General features: G+C 41.0%; 1 protein-coding gene across 1 annotated transcript in view; it reads left to right on the forward strand.

Moving 5' to 3' along the window:
- col7a1l (collagen type VII alpha 1-like) overlaps positions 1–24,643 on the forward strand; it is a 114,753-nt gene that overhangs the window by 42,797 nt on the left and 47,313 nt on the right. The window contains exons 14-28 of the mRNA XM_037540289.1: positions 1,193–1,306; positions 2,118–2,267; positions 5,421–5,558; positions 5,648–5,794; positions 7,432–7,551; positions 10,295–10,441; positions 10,567–10,821; positions 12,895–13,034; positions 15,622–15,745; positions 15,832–15,975; positions 18,243–18,430; positions 20,219–20,296; positions 21,963–21,980; positions 22,072–22,098; positions 22,206–22,274. Coding sequence (XP_037396186.1) covers positions 1,193–1,306; positions 2,118–2,267; positions 5,421–5,558; positions 5,648–5,794; positions 7,432–7,551; positions 10,295–10,441; positions 10,567–10,821; positions 12,895–13,034; positions 15,622–15,745; positions 15,832–15,975; positions 18,243–18,430; positions 20,219–20,296; positions 21,963–21,980; positions 22,072–22,098; positions 22,206–22,274 — 1,859 coding nt within the window. The remainder of the gene's footprint in view (positions 1–1,192; positions 1,307–2,117; positions 2,268–5,420; positions 5,559–5,647; positions 5,795–7,431; positions 7,552–10,294; positions 10,442–10,566; positions 10,822–12,894; positions 13,035–15,621; positions 15,746–15,831; positions 15,976–18,242; positions 18,431–20,218; positions 20,297–21,962; positions 21,981–22,071; positions 22,099–22,205; positions 22,275–24,643) is intronic.

Below are 24,643 nucleotides of genomic sequence, written 5' to 3' on the forward strand. Positions count from 1 at the left end.
TGATCTGTTCTAAGCTGGACTGACTCCACACACCCCGCCTCGCCTCCAGGCTTTTACTCTACTGCTCTGTTTTAAATCATTCGGTTATGAAAAGGTACAAATACCAACTTTTCACCTGGAGAAACTGATTTAAGCTCCACAATCAGACCTTAGAACCACTGTAGAACCTCTGAGGGAACATTTACACTGTTTGTACCTCGATGAAGGAGAAATGTACCTGCACAGAACCTTTACTTCTAACAGTGCATGACATTAGTCAATTTGACACTTAGGCTATTGTTCAGGTCATAATCCTCAGGTTTTCTGTGTCAGCATCCAAGAGGTTTTAAAGCAAAGATGACCCCCCACCACCCTGGGGCCATTCATGCTTATTAGTGATAAATATGTGGGCCTTGAGGTGGAAAAGTTTGAGAACCCCTGATCTACACAGTCTCACTTTTCAGATCATGATCTTGATTAGGGATGCACCAAATAGGGGGATTGTGGGCCAATGCCAATATCTGATATTTGTAATGTACAAATCTGCCGATGCTAATACATAAACATTTATAAAATGTAGAAATTGATGTACATATTTATGGATCATCATGAAAGCGAAATGTATTTTCTCTTCACATTATGTGTGGTTGGTTAGTGTAGTGGGTAACACCTCTACCTTCTACGCTGTAGACTGGGGTTCAATCCCCACCTGGGTAAACACCCTACACTATACCAATAAGGGTCCTTGGGCAAGACTCCTAACACCACCTTTGCCTACCTGTGTAAAATGGTCAAACTGTAAGTTGCTCTGGATAAGAGCGTCAGCCAAATGCCGTAAATGTAATGTATTTGACTGTGTATAGAGGATTACATATACAGTAAAATGAACACAGTACAGACATTTTAGTGTAGTAGCCCAGCAACATCTTAATGTTCTGCCCAATAAATACAGTCATATAATAATGTTTAATTGATTTTCTGGGTGAAAATAAGTTAACACATCTTCTGCAAGGGAACACACTTAGAAGTTGCATTTTTCTGCAAGTTTGATGATCAGAAAATTTCGGATATTTCAATCGGCCCATAGTTCTCGTACCAGCGCCTCCCTACTGTACAGCCCTTTCAGGTATTCTGCAGTGAGTGAATAGAGTGAGGGGTTTAGTCTCAGTATAGCTGAACCTCAATCTGCTGCCCTCTGCCTGATTGTCCCCAGCTCCCCTCGGCTATGTGTCTAATTTCAAGGTGACATCCTACACCAGTTCCTCTATCAACGTGGAGTGGAGCCCCATCGTAGGAGCCACGGAATACAAACTGACCTGGAGCTCAGGTAAAGCTGAAGCTGACTGATGTGCACCTTTTGAAGAGCATGTCTATGCAAGTATTTCATGAAAACAGGACATCTTACTATAGCTAGCAGACACAAAACTATCAAGATAAGACATAAAACTATCCTTTTATGTCTTATCTTGTTGGAAACTCTTGATTTCTTGAATTAAAAGGCTGATATTCTACATTTTTTCTTGTATTTTATTTTTTTCCCTTGAGATTCACTCGTAAAATTTATGTTGTTTAACGCCTTAAATGGCCAGTGGCCACTGGCAAGCCCTAAATCTTTCTTACACACTTCTATATCCTAAGAATAGCTCAGCCAGTTTGCACTGAAGTCTCTGTAGGATTTTAAGGGGTTAATGCACCAAAAACAGTCACAATTCTTTTTACATGACCATCTTCCAACCTCTCTTTATCCCTCTGAATTAAACAGGTGCCTTTAAGGCATATGAAAGATCATATGTAAATGAGCTCTGTTCTGATTGGCTGCCCTGTATTGTTCCTCATTCAAAAAGAGCTGACACACTTCTTATGGCCTGTTTGACTGGGCAGGTTTAAACTGCTGTAGGCTGAATAGGTGAATATATGTAAGCATATTGGTTCTCATGACATCACAGAATTCAAAACCTTTTGTTTCGAAACCTTTTTACTTATGACTTAAGCTCCTAGATTTCAGAAAAGTGAAATCTTTCCATGAAACTTTTCCATGATATGAGCCCTTTAATTCATATCATATACATTTTGATTGCAACAGCTCTGCTGGTTTTCTCTGTGAAACCCACTTGTAACCTCTGTGTTTTGTCTCTCAGAGGGAGTAAGTCCACACCACCATTATCTGGACCACAGTGTTTTACAGCACAGCATTACTCGTCTCCAGCCCAACAGGCTTCACTTCATCAGCATCCACGCCCTCTACGGCAATACAGAGGGGCCGGAAATCTCTCTCTCGCAACAGACAGGTAATGACAAGCATGAGAATTCAACACTTACAGGTGAAACAGTGGTGAAATTGTGGTAGGTACGCTCTCAGAAAAAGGGGCAGTGCCACTCTTGTCTCTGAGGTGGGACCCTCAGGGCTCCATCCCAGTCCCTTTAGTCAGGGAACATAACTGAACCATAATCCACTGAAATGATCTGTTCTAAGCTGTACTGACTCCACACACCTCGTCTCGCCTCCAGGCTTTTACTCTACTGCTCTGGTTTAAACCATTCGGTTATGAAAAGATACAAAAACCAACTTTTCACCTGGAGAAGCTGATTTAAGCTCCACAATCAGACATTTGGTCAAAGCAAGCGAGTGAAAATTAGTCAGTAATCCAGTTAGTAATGAGCTCAAGCCACATACAAAGTGAGTCAAAGGGACCATAGTTGTTTGGGGTGGGGGGGGTGGGGGTGGGGGTGGGGGCAAGTAGATCTGAGTATCATCAAGCAGAGGAGAACAAACAAGGGGGGGGGCAAATGCAGGGAGAGAATGATCAAAAATGGACGTGATTTTTGACACACATTTGGGAAATTAAGCCCAAATTCGATCCCATATTTAAAGCTCTTGGCTGATTGACTGAGCCCTCTATTCTGTGCGGAGTCCTCATAGACTCCTCCACATATCAAGTTGCATATCAGTCGGTGCGCATCAGTGCGTGATGAATGACTTGGTGACAGCTCTTACTTAACAAACCCATAAGAGGAAATGGCTGATCAGTTAATTGCGGGTTTCAGGAACAGACAAGGAAGAATTCGGACAGGTTCCGCCTGTTGTTCCCACAGCAACGCCTGATATCGGCTGATTGATTGACAGCTCCTGTATTTTTAGCCCCTATGTTCAAGCTGCAGCTGTCCTAGGCAGCGTGTGTTTTAACTTTAGTTCCCTGTGTGTGACTGCTGTCAGCATGACTGTTATCATCTCGTCCTGCACTGAAGCATCTGTACTTTTTTCAGAGCTGCTCACTGTGAAAAGCAGCGGCCCCCAACTAAGCCCATTTTTATTCTCATCTAAAATGCAACATTTTTAACAAGACACTTCACGCTTTCTATCAATAGCAGAGGAGAAAAATAACATAGTATCAGAGGATTATACCGTCTATTTGTACCTTACATAGTGAATAATGACTACAGCTAACAGTTTTATGTAGTTAAATTTAGGATTGGATGTTCATGAATCAGAATGCAGGGTATGAGCAGCTGTGCTGTGCTCATGATACAGTCCGAGATCACTCTGTTTATTCAATTTCCAGCCAAAACAGTCATGACGTAAACATTATTCATATTTCAGTGTCAGGTACACAAACATAAAACATGTACTTGACAGGAAATTACTCATAACCCTTAAAGTATGGCTTGAGTACGTAAGTATAAGTGATACTTTTTTGATCCCACAACCGGGGAAATTCCACCTCCGCATTTAACCCATCCGTGAAGTGAAACACCACATACACACTAGTGAACACAAACACACTAGGGGGCAGTGAGTACACTTGCCCAGAGCGTTGGGCAGCCCTATCCATGGCGCCCAGGGAGCAGTTGGGGGTTAGGTGTCTTGCTCAAGGACACCTCAGTCATGGACTGTCGGCCTGGGGATCGAACCGGCAACCTTCCGGTCACAGGGCCAGCTCCCTAACCTCCAGCCCACGACTGCCCCATATCCTTACTGATAGTTTAATATCAAATCTATCAGTATTTCATTTTGCTTTATGTTTGAGAACCTATTGCAATTGTAAATCTTCCAATCGCCCAACTAGTAACAGCTGCATCCTCTCAACAAAAGCAGTTCCCAAATGAGTCACATTGTGTTCTCCTTCAAAGAGACCTTAACATTCACACAAGCAACTACCCAAACTTCCCATTTCTCTCTCATTTACAGCATTTGGCAGACGCTCTTATCCAGAGTGACTTACAATTTGATCATTTTACACAGGTAGGTGAAGGTGGTGTTGGGAGTCTTGCCCAAGGACTCTTATTGGTTTAGTGTAGGGTACTTACCCAGGCAGGGGATTGAACCCTCGTTTACAGTGTGTAAGGCAAAGGTGTTACACGCTACTCTACACAAACCCACGCTAAACTTTAAATGCACATGAGACTGAATGACTGAAAGAGATACTTTCAGGAGTTTAGATATGGGATAATCCACTTGCATGAGGATGGAGAAAGGCAAAAGAAAATGACAAAAGTTTCAGAACTGATTAAAACTGATTAAAAACTATAGAGAAAGTGTGACTCCTAACAACCACCTGGAAGACCTGGTAGACCACCAAAACTGCCCCCATCAGATAAACAGCGCTTAAAGCTTTCATCTCTGAGAGAGAGGAGAACATCAAGCTGCTTCAGATCTGAAAACATCTACAGGTGTTTCTGTCCATCCTTCCACTGTGAGGAGACCACTCAGTGCCGTGGGTCTGAAAGGACGTGTAGCTGATCAAGAAGAACCTCACTGAGAAAAGGAGACAGGAACTTTTTCAGACTGTTCTCTGTAAACCCTAGAGATGGTTGTGCGTGAAAATCCCAGTAGATCAGCAGTTTCTGAAATACTCAGACCAGCCCGTCTGGCACCAACAACCACACCACGTTCAAAGTCCCTTAAATCCCCTTTCCTCCCCGTTCTGATGCTCGGTCTGCACTTCAGCAAGTTGTCTTGACCACCTCTACATGCCTGAATGCAGTAAGGTGCGGCCGTGTGATTGGCTGATTAGGTATTTGTGTTAGCTTTATTTGTGTAAGCAACTGAACTGAACTGTACCTAATAAAGTGGCTGGCGAGTGTGTGTGTATGTATTTATATATATATATATATATATATATATATATATACACACACACACACACACACACACACACACATATAATTGCAAATGGATTATATTGCATATGGGAATTGTGATGAATTAACAATATCGTCATTATAAATACAACCACAATAATCTTTACACTATAGGGATATTTTACAATTTGTGATTTTGCAATGAATATAATGCCTAGCAGTGAGGATCAGCCAGTCCGCACCGTTACAGCAGAGAGGCCAGTTTAAGGTGGCAGTTTTAGCACTTTTGTGAGATAATAATACATTTACACATTTTTTGTGATGTTCCATTTGTTCTAATTTGGTCTGTTTTCTTTTGGCAGCTGCCTTGACTGATTCAGAGCAGATTGAGACAGTGAGGGAAGTGAAAGTGGTCGATATTGGCATGAACTCTTTCACCCTGGCTTGGAGGAAAACACCTGGGGTTACTGGCTACAAAGTCACCTGGAGCCCTTTTCATGGTGCGCACTACGTCTTCTAACTTCCACTGATTCATGTTTCCATAAGCATATTATTGTCCATTGATTATTGCTGTCCCTCACTTCCTTAGGAGGAGAAGAGAAAAGTGAGATGGTTTCCTCATCCATCACGTCTTACACCATCACTGGACTGCCAGCCAGCTCTGCCTACAAGATCCAGGTCACGTCAGTGGTGGGGCTGCGAGAAGGCAGTTCTGCTACAGTGACAGCGCGGACCTGTGAGTCCAGCCCCTTCAAACAAGAATAATCTGATAAAATGACCACTTTATTACTAGCGGTAAACAGTACATGCATATTTCCAAATGTACCGTTTTTCTTACATTACCCATACAGAGCTTGCTTCTGAGATTAAGCAAGCAAACTTCCTAACTTGTGTGGACAACTGGTCTGTCGATTTTGACATCAAAGTATGCTGATACAGTTCATCACTCTACACAAAAAGCTGTGAGTTCAGTTGTGGATGTGCAGTAGGCAAATTTATACAGCAGTTAGTTCCAGCCACGCAAGCTGATTGGTTGAGAGGCGTTCTAACCGCAGTGCTATTTCACCAGAACATCACGGGTTTTTCACAAACACAGTATCCCTCTGCTGAAGTGCTTCTTACTTTGCCACAAACAGAAAGGGACACTTTTAAGATCACATTTGACTGGCGGCCAATTCCGTCAGACTCTGAAGACGAGACGACGCTAAATTCCCAAACTGTCGTCACCACTGAGCAGCTTTTCAGTCGGCAGCTGTGACAGAAGAACAGCTGAACAACCTGGAATCAGCCAGAAATGAACCCAACACCATTCGCCAGACGTGGAGTCTGATCTTCAGAGTCTGAGCAAATCAGACTGAGCCATAAAACTGACCCAATAAAAACAGGAAAGCTGCTCAGTGGTGATGACAGTTTGGGAATTTATTGTAAGGAGCTGGAGAACGAACTGCCGGCTGAGCAGCGAGTGGGCGGAGCTCGTTACTCTGACGTAGCAACGAGCTGCTCGTTAAGGAGCTGTAATTAGGAGGAAGGAACTGAACATTAAAACATATTAAACACCGCGTTCACGGCCAGTTTATTCATTTATGTAACTGTTGTATAAGAGCAATTGATGCCTCGAGGAGTGTGTTATTGTGCCTTCGTCCAAATCACAGCCGTGATGTTCTCGTGTGACTCGCTCTCGTGTTCTACTGCTTAAGCAACAGCAAGAGCCAGCAGCCTTCCAAAAAACAAAACAGAAAGAAGAAGAGGTCAACCAATCATAGCACTGGGTTCATTCCATAGGATGATGAATGCGTAATGTTAGTCATCTCAAGAGACTGCAAATCGACAGCAACGCAAAATGGAAATTTTATACTTCTCATTTCCCCTCCTCACTCCGTATGGCTGGGTACACAAGGGACAACAGTGCTTTTATCTCCTTTTCAAAGGGATTTTAAGCTGCAGGAACCAGAACTACTGCTTGCTTTTTCATGTACGTGTGTTTCAATCATGACATACCCCCATCACACAGGGTTGCCAGATTTGCAGTTTTCCCAAAACCTCCGGTTAGTCCAAAAGTGCACTGCAGATGGAAATGACACTGTGGTGGGATGCATTTTCTGCTTGAACAACTTTCTAAACGAACTGCTGCTGCAGAAATGACAATGAATCGCATTTTGAATGCATTTTGGCAGCCCATTCTGTTTCTGTAGGGCACGAGTGGCGTGGCTGCATGACTAACCAAAACATTGGTTTACAAGGTTTCCTTATGACAGTGATGCAATAGCTACTAAAGAACAGCAACTTTATTACACAGGGTTTTTAATAGATTCATATGAGTTACTGTGCTTTTTTAGTTTGAGCTGTTTGATCCGGTTTGCTTTCATGTTACAGTGGACCTGCCTAAAGTGACCGGTTTCAGTGCTCTGAACACGACTGATGACAGCACTACACTGAACTGGACCAGCGTTACAGGAGTTTCAGCGTACCTTCTCTCCTGGAGGCATATATCAGGTATGAGACACACTCTTCCTATATAGTGTATAGGAGCCACTTATTCATTTCTCTTCCCACTTTTCCACGTCACGGAATCTACTGCGTTGCCAAAGACGTTACCAAATCTATTGCTAAGTAAGAAAAAGCATGTGTTTTATTTTAGCCTGGGGTTCCTGACCTTTTCCAACTCGCAGCCCACAAAAACAACCACGAAAGCTGACCCGGTCCACAAGAAGATTTACCTGATCAGGCTTTTTTTCTCTGACTCACCTAAAACTTTTTTGGCAGCTACTGAGAAGCTGGGTGTCAGACTGAAGAGAGGAAAGTTGCTTAAGTGACCCTTATTCGTCCCACAACGGGGAAATTTCACCTCCGCATTTGAATGCATTCCATGCAGTGAAGCACCACATACACACTAGTGAGCACAAACACGCACACTAGGGGGCAGTTGTGGGCTGGAGGTTAGGGAACCAGCCCTCTGACCGGAAGGTTGCTGGTTCGATCATGACTGAAGTTCCCTTGAGCAAGGCACCTAACCCCCAGTTGCTCCCCGGGTGCTGTGGATAGGGCTGCCCACTGCTCCAGGCAAGTGTAAACAGCACAGAGCATTAGTTATTCGTTTGCAGCAGTCAGAAATGACTAAAGATAACAATACAGAGGTGTGTAAATTAGCCCAGACGATGTCCGGTACCACTGTATGCTCTGGCCCCATCCCAGTTTGACGTGGCACCGAAATCTACAGCACATTATGGTTGCCAACTGCTGGTTGTCCAAGTGGTGCTCAGAAAACAATGTGGGATTTGTAGATAATTGGTCTACTTTTGAGGGCAAGCCAGGTCTTTTGAGTAGGGATGGTGTCCACCCCTTGCAGGGGGGTGCTGTTCTCATTTCCTGTAGCATGGGACGTAGTCTCTTAGATAGTCATCAGTGCAGGTCAGTCACTGACAAACCAGGGCCAGGGTCAGGCAGCAGACAAACAGACAATAACAGACCGTCTGTGAGCTGCCTTGAGGCGCCACATAGGTTCCACCCAGTTGAGACTGTGTCCACTCCCTGAATAAAACAACCTTGGAAAGTTTGCTCTACTAATCCCATCAGTATCAGTACCAGTTAAACTAGTTTGCAGTGACAGCACCTTTGGTCTAAAACTAGAACTGCTTAACATGAGATCTCTTGTATCTCTTACATCCAAGGCCATTGTTTTTAAATTATTACTGATCATGATTTTAATGCTCTGTGCCTCACAGAAACATGGATTAGACCTCATAAATACTTTGCTGTAAGTGAGGACCCCCACGAGCTTCAATTATACGCATAGGTGTTGTTTAAGCAGCAGAGGTGGAGGAATAGCAACCGTCTATACAAAACTTTTAGGCACCTGTTGTAAAAACCCACCATATAAATAAATAAAACAGACCTTGACTTGTTATTCGTTTTGAAGTCTCATGCAGGTAAAGCACGGCGCTAGATATTCACTGCTGTATTCTCTTTATTCTGGTTTACGCTTGGTTTTCTCTGTCTGAGATACGGTGGATGCTTCACTTTTACATGGTCCAGCCTCTGGATCATAATAACCATTTATTGCCAGAAAACTCACTGAGCTTGATAAAAATAGGAGGTTTTATTTCTGCAAATAATCAGCAATACTTGTAATTTATTAAGATTATATTTCAATAAATGTCTATATTAGACTATATTATATTATTACAAATTTATGTGGTTAAATGAAACAGTGGGAGGTCGTGGCCCACAGGTTGTAAACCTCTTATTTGAGCTTTTGATACACACACACACACACACACACACACACACACACACACACACACACACACACACACATTTTCTAAGCTGCTTCTCCCTCAGGGTCGTGGGGGTGGGGTGCTGGAGCCTATCCCAGCGGTCGCTGGGGAGAAGGCAGGATACACCCTGGACAGGTCGCCAGTCCATCACAGGGCAGACAGACACACACACTCACACCCAGGGGCAATGTAGCATGTCCAGTTGGCCTGACTGCATGTCTTTGGACTGTGGGAGGAAACCGGAGAACCCGGAGGAAACCCACGCAGACACGGGGAGAACATGCACACAGAGAGGACCCTGGTCAAATACAAAAATTAGACTCAGAATCATGTTGTGAGTGTGCATACGTGTGGATATAGTCTTGGTATTTTTCGTGACTGTCAGTACAAATGATAATTTGGTAAAGACCATCTGTAAACAATGGCCGAGGCGGGAGGTGGAGATGTTTAGGTCTCAAATGCAAAATCACCATTATACAAAGACACGTCTTTCACGTCGTTCAGTTCTATTTGAATTCCCTTTCAACACACTTGCAATCATCAGGCTCATCTACTGAGGAAAGGGGTCAGAAAAGCAACCCACATTATAAAATATTCTTCTGCACGTAGCATGCAATTACACATTTCCACCAGAGAGGTCTCCAAATCCCTAAAGCTTACATAATGTAGATTTAGTAGACAATTTTAATGTTTTCTCCATTTTTACCCAATAACCAAATGAAGCAGATGATTAAAAAAACAGCAATCAGGAGGAAATGATCCTAGAAGTGTTGTTGGTCATTTTCTCCTGCCTGTAATTAAGATGTTTTTCTTCTTTTTTTATCTTTCCAGTGCTTTACATATTTTGTGTGTAAAGCAATTAGAGATTTTATAACTAAAATGAATGAGGGTTTATTATATATTATTATTATTATTATTATTATCATGTCAATTAGTTGCCTTGCAATATTTGACCCATGCAGAGCTCGAGACTACCACTGACATACTGGGCCCTGGTTTCACCTCGTATAAGATCAGAGATCTGCAGTATGGAAGAACTTACATCTTCACCATTCGGCCGCTGTATGGAGAGGTGGAGGGCCCCGTGACAACCATCACCAAAAGGATATGTAAGAGCTTATTCTCACTATGGTGTACTTTACAGTAGAGGAAGCTTGTTAATCTGTGCTGTTATCTGTAGAATATGTGCTACGTGGACACACTGAAATGTTTTATGTGTGTAATTCTGTTACAGTGGGGTCTTCCCGTCTCGTTCCTGTCCAGGCCGCCACGCTGGGCCCTGTTCCAGCCCACACCATCACTACATCTCACAGTGGTTCAGCTAGGAAGCCCGCTGGAAAGGAAACTAGCAAGTCCACCACCACTACTCTGAGGCCTGCTGCCAAACTTGACATGACCATCACTAAAACGGCACAAGCTTTAACCCTGCTGACCACCACAGTGAACGACCAAAGCACTCTCTCTGTAGAGACTCCTCCACCAGGGCCAGGTATGCTTATACAGGGAGATTGCATTAGTTTAAGTTCCACAAGTTAGGAACATGTTTTAAATTTTGGAGATATGAGGTTTTGTCCCAGCAGCACCAATATATTGATTTAATACAGAGACATTATAAAGGAGGAGGCAGGTCACTGGTTGAAATATGAAAGGAAAAGCTTGTAATACTCATCATGATGTCTGTTTATGGGGGGAAAGTCCCGCCTTTCGATAAGCCGAGCCAGTCCGCTTTCTCTATAAGCCACAAGCAGGAAAATCGCCCCCTTGTTGTAGAGATATGTGCACATGCGGTAACCATAACATGCTTTTTTGTGCTATTTGAGCCAAACATGACAAACTACTTATGCTGTTTTTGTCTGATTTTAGCAGTGATTAAAAAAAATGGGTGGGTGATACAAAGTTGGCCATTGGACAGATTTTCCTAATGACTTAATATAATGCTTAATAATGTACTGTACTGCTACATCTGATCAATAATTAAATGCATTCTTGTATATCAGCTATTGACAGACGTACATAAAGATAGCAAAATTTTTTTTGCCGTTTTCCAGTTTTTGACATAATTTGAAAATGCCTGTTGCTGTTTATATTGTGTGTAAATTTCATGATGAATGGACCAAAAGAAACAGCCCAAAATTACTCAGCAAAAATTCTGGTTCCATTGACTAACATTAAAAGTAGTTTTTTTCCTTCTCCTGGAAACTTACCATTTCGGAGATATTTTCTTCTGACAACAGTGAAATATCACAGGATAAGTGAAGTTTTTTTAATATAAGATTGAGATAATGTTTGATGTTTGTCATTGTCCATCTATTCCATCTATTTTCTATTTGCTTCAATGAACCAAAACCTGAAAATCAATCTTATATGTTGATTATAAACACACAAATTCCAACCTAAATATGTTATTTTTGCCATTATTCTGTGAAGCTTGTCCAATCTGACAATGGTGGTCAAGGCAAAGCACATTTTGTGGGCAGAACATGGATGGGTTAGTTACTGAGCATTAAACGAAAGCTTTGTATATACAGATTCTGGTTGATGTGTTCTTGTTCATCAGAAACCTTTGATGTAACGCTCGTACTTTAGCTGAAGCTTAGGCATCACTTCTCAGGGCTTTTTTCCTGTTCTGTTCAGTGAGCTGTGAGCAACAGGCGCTTAAAAATGATCATTTTGCATGTTTTGTAAATGTGACATAGATATTTAAACATATATTGGAAAGACAAGATAAAAAGCATTTGATGAATTAGATTCATTAAAACAATTCTGCAGCAAATATTCCTTTCCGGCTGCTCTTAAAGGGGAATTCACTGTCTTTTCTAAATTTCCGCTCAATTAAATCATTGAGATGTAGATGTATAGAAAGTCATTCAGTTATTTGATGGTGGTGATATTTGGTGGTGATGGGAACCAGGGGTCGCCATGACTACAAGACAAATATTGCCATTTTATTTGCTATCCAGAACCAGCAGTGAAGCTACACGAGTCCTCTGAGTTTTATACGGAAGATTGATGATGGTAAAATGGTGATAAATCTGAAAACTGTTTAGCCTCTTATTTATTTCTCCAGTGTGAAAGTATTGTACAAATATAGGTTTTAGACCAAATCCTTTGAAAACCTTTGTAAAACGACGTCTCAGGCATTAGACAACATACTTATAACCATTTTACATAATAACTGTCTGGGAGGTTTTAGAGGCGTTAAGCTCTTCAGATGTCTGGTTCCTGTCACGACCACTGTAAGTAAATCTGGATTGCCAGGTTTCTCTAGAACAGAGCATTTCACACCAAACCACTCCGAGTGACTTTTTTTACATCTTATCTATTTAATTAGGCAGAACTTTTGAAAATCTGTAGAATTCCCTCTTTAATTAGTACTGAAATTCACTCAGTATTTCTCTAATTAACTGTAAAATAGCCACTGTAATTTTTACCCAAATGTAGTGTAAAACCGTGATTTTAACACTGCGCGATCTGAACATTGATGAGACCAGTATAGTGTGGACAGTACGTCGGCAGTCCTGAGATGCTGGTTATTAAAGTGTGGGCTGTACGTCTGTCTCAGTTTGTGGCAGGATGAAAGCAGACATTGTTTTTCTGGTGGACGAGTCCTGGAGCATCGGCACCAATAACTTTGGCAAGCTGAAAGATTTCCTATTTAGGGTTGTGACTTATTTCCCATCAATCGGACCTCAGGGCACACAGGTAAGAGAACGACACTACATCACTGAAATCTGTAAGCTTGAGATTTTCTGTCAGCATATATATTTCTAACACTGATCTCCAGACACAGGTAAACCCATCCAGAGCTTGAGTGGAGACTTTGCAGGGAATCAAACTTTTTTCAGGCAGACAAATTGTGAGGCACACAGCACAGTCTTTGTGTTCATGTCGTTCTTTGTTTGTGACATTATTTTGATCCGTGAAGAACAGCTGCCAGTTCTTCTTACTGAGGTCCTCCTTCAATGATCAGAGCAGAAAGTATGCTTGAGATATTGGCTACTCAACTGCTTCAAGGTGAATTTTAGTCTTGGACCCATATTTATCAAACATCTCAGAGTATAACACTGATCTTAGATCAAGGTCCATATTCATAAGGGTATCTATAGAGCAGGAATGCTGATCTAGGTTGTCTGTAAGTAAGAAGGAATCGGCCCTTAGATCAGCACTTCTCCTGAGACCTTTTATGAATATCAAGGTTTCTCATCAGTTGATGTAACTGGTAACATTTTACTGTGGCTCATTTTCATGACAAGTGCATGAATCTTTCATGACAGCCGACGTAAAGCTACATACATTTCAATAAAGGCTTATTTTAATAAGAAGCAGTTCTCATAAATTTGGTGTGTCAAACACATGTTGATTATGAAGTGAGGCTGCAAATCCAAACAAACGTGAACACGTTTAAAGAGATGCTTTGACGCTGGTAAGTTTTCTCCGCCCCTTAAATACAGTGAGTGTCATCTTTATGCTTGTAAGATTTGTATGACGTTCTGTCAGTGTTATGACACTGATATGACATTTTCTCTTTGCCTCTTAAGTGAAGTGAAGGTTATGTTTGTGGTCATAAGACAATTATAAATCACTGTGGTGACAACATGCTGACAGAGTTATGTATATTATCTCTGATGCTTTGGTAAAGTGACTTTCACTTTACTGTTCATAAGATGTTATGGATCATAATAATAATGCCAAAACACTGAACTGAGTCATGTTTATTATGTTTATAGAGTATTAGCAGTTTAGTTGTAGTCACATGGAGTCCCGTCTTGCCTTCCTCTCAATTTTCTCTCATTGCCTTACAGATGAAGGCTGATCCAGGTGGTCATGCTTAAGCATTAGAACACGAGAGGGAGTAACACACAACCCCCCAATACCATTTGCCAAACGTGTGGTCTGATCTTCAGAGTCTGACCAGATCAGTGTCAGGACCAAGAGCTATTTTCTCCTTGCCCAAAGTCCCGACATATGAGGTTTAAATACTAAGACTGTTCTGTACTGAGGTTTTGCTCTAATTATTGTCTAATCACTGTCAAAAATAAGCAAAAGTAAAAGAGTCTTCAACCAAAAGTAAAAGAAAGTAGAATAAGACTTGAGCCGCTGAGTTCTGGTGGAAGGGAGGAAGAGTCCCTCTTCGTTTATTGAGCTTCAGGTGGCAAGATGGTTTCCAGACAACCAAATGCAAAGATCATCACACAGCATCCTTCTTTATATCCCATTTCACAGAGCCTTCTTTACATCCCACCCCTCCCTTATGTCCCTGAATCACCTTTTGCTTCCCATTATGTCTTGGTTTACCAAATCTTTTGCCAACCCTTATTTCCCACCACTCTTAAGAAATATTCTTTATATAATTTTCTCATCCTTTCTGTATCAAGTCATTCTGACCTCCTCAAGGCCTTGGGCACTTTCCTCATTAATTTGGCTCACAGACCAGCTTTTGCCAGTTCTTATCTAGTCTTCTCATTAACGGCTAGCTGGCTCTCATATTGTTGTTGTGCAGGCAGTGTTTCTCAGGCTGCTCCAGGTACCTTATCAAAAAACCCTTTTATGCAGTGCACCGTCTGTGCCTGGGCCAGAAGTTCCTCCTGTCCCATACATGCAAACGTTAGGCCTGTTTTCTGCTGAAGAGATCTGTCTGCCTCAGCTGTATGACTATAACTTCATTTCAGTATTTCTAAGTGTGTGGTTTTTACATGACTATGACTTATTTTAGTCATTTTAAAAAAGTAATTTTTGAGGAAACTCTTTTTAAAACTCCACATTAGACTGAGCCATAAAACCAACGCAATATCAAGTTCAGCTCAGTTTAGTTATTCCAGATCAGTATTAATGTTGTTTTGTTCCAGCCGGTCTGTAAAGCTTCTCACAGTCCGTTTAGTTTGGCGAATGGTGTTGGGTTCATTTCTGGCTGATTCCAGGTTGTTCAGCTGTTCTTCTGTCACAGCTGCCGACTGAAAAGCTGCTCAGTGGCGACGACAGTTTGGGAATTTAGTGTCGTCTCGTCTTCAGAGTCGGACCAAATCGACTGTGGGTCAAATGTGATCTTAACAGTGTCCGTTTTCTGTTTGTGGCAAAGTAAGAAGTAAAAACGTTCACATAGCTTGAGCGCCTCCTACAGCTGTCAAACTCATTGCTTGGCACTCAGTGGAGTGATACAGAGTGAAAAACCTGTGATGTTCTAGTGAAATATCAGCACAGTTAGAACATTTGCGTGGCCGGAACTAACTGTTGTATAATGGCCTGGAATCAGGTGGTAATAGCATCTACTGCATGTTTCTCTTTTGCTCAGATAGCTGTGGTTCACTACAGTGATCAGCCCAGGATAGAATTCAACTTGAACACCCATAAAGACCGCAGCTCTGTGCTGAGAGCTCTCAGAGAAGTCCGCTATGGAGGAGGGAACACCAAAACAGGTGCGCACACATGCAAATCCAATCATGTGGACATGGATAACTACGAAATGAAGCTTTAAGGATCTGAATGCCGTTTGTCCATGTAGGTCGGGGGATCAGCTATGTGCTGAGGGAGCTGTTTCAGGAGTCCCTGGGAATGAGGCAGAATGTTCCTCATGTGTTGGTGCTGGTGACAGATGGGAGAGCCCAGGACGATGTGGAGCCGCCCTCCAGGATAGCACATATTCTGGGTCAGAATCAACTTCTCTGCTGTACACCTTCATCTACCTCTCTCCCGTAGACTTTAAAGGAAGAATCCGACCACAAATCAGATGTTTATGATGCTCCACTGACACAAGTGTGGTTATTATGATGCTAATTACAGGTTTGAGTTATAACACAGTGCCTCAAATGTGGTTGTTTATTTTGAACTTCCCTACTAGTCATTTAAGTAGTGGATTGCTTTGTGATCTTCTAACATAATGCAGCCTATAAAAACTGGACAACCACACAATTTTTGTTGTTTTATCAAATTGGAATTTGAAATCCCAGGGAAAATAAAAAAAGCAAAAACAAGATAGAAATTTTATAAAACATAGCTTAAACATCAGTCATCAAACTCATCATCCCGCATCATCTATTTGATGGCCAGAATATTCTGATGAGCGTGATTGACAGCCTTCAGTCCAGCCTGCAGCACCACTGATGCAGAACTAAATATAACAGTGCAAGCAGGGAGAAACAAGTGAAACAAGCTCACTAAAAACATCCAGCTTTTATATGGAAAAGTCTTAAAGAAAGCTCTTATTGATGTTACTGCTGGATGTGCATCCCGGGAATGCAGGCATGGCTGGTTGACCAAACAGACAAGCGGACATTCTAGACAGCTCAATTATGCTTCCGGGGCCACCTTTCGCTTGGTGGTTAGCTTTCTCTCAGTATGTTTTTCTGGATGGAGAGAGATACTGTGGTTTATTAAAAGTGTGTGGGTGGGAGGAGCCACATTAGCTTTGTGATTGGTGAGGATACTGCTTACACATGCATTACCCAAGATTAAAGCCCAATCCCATGTCTTACTTTTACCCCTATCCCTTGTTTTTGGGTGTCACATGTAACTCTTGGAACAGAGTTACAAGGGGTAGCGGTTGAAATCTCCTCCTATAAAATGGGACCCTCAAATTAAAAAAGAGCATCACTTCATTATCAGCTACCAACGCTGCTCTGTAGGCGACCCTGCCCATCTGCAGGGACAGCAGAGGAGGGGGAAGTTCAGCTCCTCACTGCTGGGCTTTAGTTACATTTAGGGATCATACGCCTTCAAAGAGGGGGGCAATTATTTATTATCACCCCCACCCCTAATTCTTCAGTGATATAAAGCTGATGTCAGCTATTTGTTAGCTTCTTGTTTAAATTTTCCCGTTCCACCTTAAATGGTGCAGCAGCTACATTCTGGCACCTCAGGCGTCAGAACTGCTGCGGCATTTAAGGTGGAACAGGAAATTTAGCTAACTAGCTACAGAGACATCAGCCATAATACACTGAAACGACATGAAACTAAGATAATTAAGATACAGTGGTTATGGTCATTTTAACGAAGAAGATATTCACATTTGTGGGTAACACTCTGCTTGAAGTGAGTCTCTGAAAAACCTCTGTTTGGTGGACCATGTAGCCCCAACACTTCACCCTCCCCCTCTATCTCAACAGCAATCGGGACACCCTATCCTTAGATGTGAACACGGAGGGGTAAGGGCTAAGTGGTCGGGGCAATGGGTAAAATGTGACTGGGCCTAAGACTGCCCAGTTTACACTGAAAGACACTGGACATTGAAAAAAGGTCATTTGTACATGTGCATTGGGAGCCCACAACTTTGGGAGCAACCTACTTTTAGGCTCCCTGTGGCTTTTTAAAGAATGAATTACTATGTGAATGACAATGCCAGCTTTAATATGAGGATACATTACTTTTAAATTGACTAAATCAAATAAGAATCGCAGCTCTTTTTATATACAGACTGACATTCCAGTGATAGTGGATTCGAGTGATCCACAAATAGTTGGATTGAATTCACAAAAGGCCCAAACACTAATCAGAAAAACTCGCGTACCTATTTTAACACAGATCTTTAACAGAAAGAAATCACTGAAGAAAGTCTTGTGTATAAACTACTTTTCAGTTTTCTTAGTGTCAAATGAATCCAGGGTGATTTTATATGTCCTACACACTTACAAAATGATAGTTTGGACTGCTTTTCCTTGGCAGTCGTTTGCAGTACCCTTGGACACTGGGTTTCTTATGGTTCACTTAAAGTGTCTCGAGAGGAATGTGATTCAAATCTAATCTGCTGGAGCACAAATTGGAAGTATCTACTCATTACATCTACTTCTCTCATCTTCTGCTGTGTGGCCTGGGTTGGGTTTGCGCCTGTGAGATATTGGTTTTCCAAAATTCACAGCTAAAGTAATTGCACAGTGCACTGATGCGATGTGCTGAGAAAAGAGCTTTTTTGTGTTGTAGGTGTCAGTGTGCTGGCCATTGGAGTAGCACACGCTGACATTGATGAACTAAGGAAAATCGCCTCGCCAAAGACCTACAAGAACATTTTCTACGCTACTGACTTCAGTGACTTCCCCTCCATCGAGAGAGAGTTTATCAGCAGTCTCTGTAATGAGGCTTTGCTCTCGGAGTTCAAACAGCACGAAGAGGTAAGTGTAATTATTCATATTTGCTCTCTACTATCGTCAGATTTGTGTGCAGAACAGCTGATACTGTAACACCAGTATGACCTAGATAATCACTGATCTGTTAGGAAGTGTAACTTGTATTTAAGGAAATCTATGATCCAGATGGTATGCAGTGAAATACAGTCATATACATAAAATTGCAAAAATGAATGTATTAAATAGTTTTTTATGTAATGTAATCCACATTTTAATTATTTTGAGAAAAAACAAGATATAAAATATGAGATTATAACTAATATAGTCTAATTCTCTATTTAGTATAACCTTTTTTCAAGTTAATTGAGGTCACCCCTTTGAAATACATGGCCCTGTGGATATCTTTGAATATAAAGTATGTTTAATGCTGTATAGGCTTCTTAAGCATTTTATAATCTGCTGCAGCTCTGTTCGTCATTCTGGACTCATCTAACGTTTCTTCATTTTGTTCACAGATAATAATTGAAACTTGTAAACCAGCACAGGACTGGCACTTCATTAAATATATATTCTGTCTATATATATATTCACACTGTGTGTGTGCCCTCGGGTTGTTTTAATTAAGGTTTCTGACTGAGATCTAGAGGACTTGTGACGCAATATGAGCTGTCCAACAGAAATAGTCCTGTAGTTTTGATGTCTTATGACAGAGAAGGCTGACTGATCAATAGGGGGCCAGACAGAGTTCTGGATAATTATCTCAAGTTGATAAATAGGACCACACATATTTAACCCTTGTGTGGTGTTGGCGTCTGTGGGACTCATTTTCACTGTTTACCAAAAGAAAAAAATGATGGGATTTATTATTATTTCAACCTCAGATTCTTGGTCTTTGCTCATTTTCTCTAAAGAACATATAAAATAACCCATTTTCAGGGTCTTCACTCTGTCCACACATTTATATTACACATGTGGTGTTGGGCTGAACCTGCAGGGAGTAAAAGTGTGGAGGTGCTGTGTCCTTCACTCTGTTCTCCTCCTGCATGACCTGCTGTTAGTGTGTGTGTGTATGTGTGTGTAAAGGTGGACACCATGGACAGACTGCTGACTGGCTACAGCTGCTAAAGGATAATCCTACACTGGACACTTGTGAAATTTTAAACATCTGGTATTTTTATATAAATTGGCTATAAAACAATAATGTGGTGGGTCCAGCAGACCACTGAGTAACAAACACGTCAGCATCACACGAGGGTTAAGATTCCTGTTTTGTTTAATCCGATGTGCAGGGTGTGAAATTCATGGTCTAGGGGTGGCAACGGCTAAGATATGAAGTGGTTGGCCACACAAGCTCACAGAACGGGACTGCTAAGTGCTGTAGTGCATAAAAATCCTCTGCTCTTGGCAGTGCTCACTACAGAGTTCCCGAGTGCCCTTTGAAGCAACATCAGCACAAGAACTGTTCATCAAGAGCTTTATGGATTGTCTTTCCAATGGCTGAGCAGCCTAAGATTATTGTGTGCTATGCCAAGCCTCTACTGGAGTGGTGTAAAATGATGCCTCCACCAGACTCTGGAATGAAATGTTCGACAAGAACATTCATATATGATGTTCAGGTGTCCACATAATTTTGGCCTTGTAGAAAGAGGTGTACCTCTTCTGTTACGACTTATATTTGTAAATGCAAACATACAGTTTGTTAGTTTAATATACATTTTGGTACTTCAACTGAACATTTGTAGGTATGAATGCTCATTAACCGAGGCCTGCAGCTCAGATGACACCTGTGTGTATGCTCCTTTATTTATTTATTCATTTATCTTTTGTTTGTAGTCCGCCCAGCTGGACACACCCACAGGTGATCCAGAGGCTCTCGCCAAACCTGAGGGTCCATGTCCAATCCAGTGCAAGGTAAAACCCTTGTGAAAGAAAAGAGCATGTTTTACTCTTTAAACACACTTTATAACAACTTAAGTGTATTAGATTTTAATTAAGGTACTATTAAATATACATTTTATGCATTTATTTTTGCTGCTGAGTGCATTGTTGAGCAACTTAAGGTGAACTTAATTATTTACATATGTAATTTTTTGACATAGTTGTTACTGAACTGGGAATATATTCTACATATACTATTGGATGTGCTGCTACAGTTAAGTGATCTAAAATGCACTTAAATGCATTTGAAATTTGATTTCAGTATAACATAGTATATTTAAGTATGTTCAACAAATGAAATGTATTTAAGTGTTTTTTTTTGTAAAACATAATTAATTATGCACTGGGAATAACACAATTTATAAATATGTGAATTAATGAAAGTAATGGTAACATAAAGTAACACTGAAATACATCTATGCCCACAAATACTACACTTAAGTGCACTGATCTACATTAATATAGATTTTAAAAGTATTTTAAAAGTAACATTGCATACTGATACCCATATTTGGTAGTTATCTTGCAACTGTTTTATTATATTGTGTATATATATATATATATATATATATATATATATATATATATATATATATATATATATATATATACACATACATACATACACTCACTGGCCACTTTATTATGTTAAGTTGCTTCCTAACACAAATAGCTAATCAGCCAATCACACGGCCACAACTCACTGCATTTAGGCATGTAGAGGTGGTCAAGACACCTTGCTGAAGTGCAGACCGAGCATCAGAACGGGGAAGAAAGGGGATTTAAGGGGCTTTGAACGTGGCGTGGTTGTTGGTGCCAGACGGGCTGGTCTGAGTATTTCAGAAACTGCTGATCTGCTGGGATTTTCACGCACAACCATCTCTAGGATTTACAGAGAACGGTCCGAAAAAGAGGAAATATCCAGTGAGCGGTCAGTTGAGTGGACGAAAATGCCTTGTTGATGTGAGAGGTCAGAGGAGAATGGGCAGACTGGTTCCAGATGATAGAAAGGCAGCAGGAGCTCAAATAACCAACCAGAATCTCTGAGGAACGTTTCCAACACCTTGTTGAACGTCTGCCATGAAGAATTAAGACAGTTCTGAAGGCAAAAGGGGGTCCAAACTTTTACTAGCAAGGTGTACCTAATAAAGTGGCCTGTGTGTGTGTGTCTGTATATATATATATATATATATATATATATATATATATATATATATATATATACACACACACACACACACACACATATATATATAGAAACATGTGCTTTAGATGTCCATAATCAATCAATCAATCAGTCAATCAATCAGTCACTCAATCAACCTTTATTTACACTGAGGGAGACCCTCATTTACAGTGTAGTCAAGATCAGGAATCGAGAAGTTAAAAACATGAATGCAAACCAATGTAGTAAAGTAAAGTTTAAATAAAGGTAATCAAATATAAATAATGAATAAATAAAGAAATAAAAGATGTTAAATATCATTTAAAAAAACAACTTTAAAAAATGTACCTTTACTGTTCTTCATAGATTTCATTCATACTATTGATGTACTTCAGTATGCTTCTGTTTCTCTCCCTTCACCTTCATAATGTCCTAAAACATTTTAACCCCTTATTTTTCTCTTTTCCTTTACAGGGCCAAAAAGGAGAGAAGGTTAGCTCTCTGTCGTTTCTTATTTAATGTATTTAAATGTATGTGATGTGATTGTCTGTACTGAAGTGCTGCCCTCATCTCTCTCTCACAGGGGGACGGCTTTGGACACGGTGGCCTGGTACGTTACGCAAGAGCTGCTGCTTTGTAGTAATTTTCTTATTCATTCCTGTATCCATCTGTGGTTTTTGACCGAGCATTTAAAAAATCAATTGCTCGTGTTTGCAGCGCCCGAAGCTCGGCGGAGATGCTTTCGATCCATTCACCTTAAAGATCAAAGGGGAGAAAGGAGAGAGGGTGAGTACGCAGCGTGCCAATCCCATCATCTTCGGCTTTAGTAGATTAGTCTCCTTTCAGGCTTGATCCGTCCTGTTAATTGCAAGAATGTTTTTGCATCTTCCTTGTTATTCGAGCTGATTAAAAGATTTAGAACAGTTATTACTGCCTTTGCATGCGGTTCCGTTTGTACTCCCCGGTTCTCTGTTTGGAAGGGAGGCACATGAAAGTTGCTGTCTTATCAAAGTGAGCCTGTCAGAATATCAACATGACGGTGCGAGTAATGAGCCCTGGTTTCCTGTATCTGTTTTTATTTTGTAAAGACATGCCCAATAGCTCTTGATGTCAGTGTTGTGGGTAGAATAGAGACTGAAAATGTGAAAAAAAGTAGGAAAAACTGACCACACAGTACAGCCAAAAGTATGGGGACACCTGACCCTCACATTCACACCAGCCGACCACTTCATTAAGTCCACCTCCTTGTATCTACACTTTTTTATCCATTTGATCAGCTCCACTTACTGTATAGCTGCACTCTGTAGTTCTACAGTTACAGACTGTAGTCCATCTGTTTCTCTGATACTCTGTTACCCTGTTCTTCAGTGGTCAGGACCCCCATGGACCCTCACAGAGCAGGTACTATTTGGGTGGTGGGTCATTCTCAGCACTGCAGTGACACTGATGTGGTGGTGGTGATCAGACACAGCAGTGTCCACTGTGTCCACTCACTGTCTACTCTCTGTTACTCTATTCCTTGTAGATGTAAAGTCAGAGACGACAGCTCATCTGCTGCTGCACAGTTTGTGTTGGTCATTGTGTTGGTCAGACGCTGTTGGCTGGATATTTTTGGTTGGTGGGCTATTCTGAGTCCAGCAGCAACACTGAGGTGTTTAAAAACTCCAGCAGCACTGCTGTGTCTGATCCACTCAGACCAGCACAACACACACTAGCACAACACCACCATGTCAGTGTTAATGCAGAGCTGAGAATGATCCACGACCCAAATAATACCAGCTCTGTAAGGGTCCAGTAGGGGTCCTGACCACTGAGGAGCAGGGTAGCAAAGTATCAGAGAAACAGATGGACTTGTTTCCACGTAGAAAGGCTGTAGCCTTTTCTGGTCAGTGCTCTCTAAAAGAGGGCTGGCAGTGTTCTTCTTAAAAGTGCTTGCATCTCCTCCTCAGCGCAGCTCTCCCTCTTCACCAGGCTGTTTGTGTTTGTTTGTAAGAGGCAATTGTAAATAAATTTTAAAATGTGGCAACACTTTACTGTGGGGTATAGATCAAAAGGCTACATGACAAATACATAAGCATATCATGACAATTGATATAAACCTACATAGCTGTTTATAATTGCTTATACCAACAGGCATCATGTGTCATAAAGACTACTTTAGCTTACTTAGATCAAAACTGGCAAATGTAAGCTTTATAGCGAACTACGCCTATTGGAATAAACATTAATAAACATTTATGTAGGGTTATGTCAGGTGACATGAAAAGCTTATGTAGGGGTCATACCTACATAAGCCTTATGACCAGTACCCTACAGTACCCTAAAGTGTTACCAAAAATGTTTTCAATGTACACACTTGATGGTTCTTCAATGGTTCTTTAGTAAAGAAAATAGTTCTATATAGAACCATGAACACGCAAAGAACCCCTGAAAAGGGGTTCTTCTACTGTTATGATGTCAAGCTTGCAACAATAGCAGAACCCTTTTGCAGCTATATAGAAACATCCTTATAGAACCATCTACAGTACATTCTCCTTCAACCTGAAGAACTCTTTCATGAGGCAAAGAACCCTTTAATCACGAAGAGTTTTTACGAAGTTTTTACGAATTACGAAGAGGTTAGTGGTCATGATTCTATACAGAACCATTTTCTTTACTGAGAACCCTTGAAATAAGAATGTAGGTTTCCATTTCTGTCAGTAAACTGTCTGAAACGTTAAAACACTTGGTAACACTTTACTTGAAGGCTACCTACATAAGGGCTTCATGACGCATTCATAAGCGCTGAATAATGCGTTTATGAAGCATACATATGTTATGAACTATTTCCTATTACTATTTACTATTAGTACTATTAACTATTACTATAACTATTTATGTCAGCATTCTAAAGATGACATTGTATTAATATCAGGTGAAATATGCCTGGAAACCACCCCCTCTTCCCTCCATGGCATGGATAAGATGATTGATGCGATTATGTGTAGGGTTTAAATATGTTTAGTGCTGTAAATATGTTCAACGTTTATTCATATTATGTCAGTACAATGTAATTTATTTCATAAAACATCTTATGTCAGGTTGCGAGAACCGACATAAGCACTTAATAAATGTTCAAGTAGTGCTTCATAAACACATTATTCAGTGCTTATGAA

The sequence above is a fragment of the Pygocentrus nattereri genome, chromosome 1, assembly GCF_015220715.1.
Source record: "Pygocentrus nattereri isolate fPygNat1 chromosome 1, fPygNat1.pri, whole genome shotgun sequence".
NCBI lineage: Eukaryota > Metazoa > Chordata > Actinopteri > Characiformes > Serrasalmidae > Pygocentrus > Pygocentrus nattereri.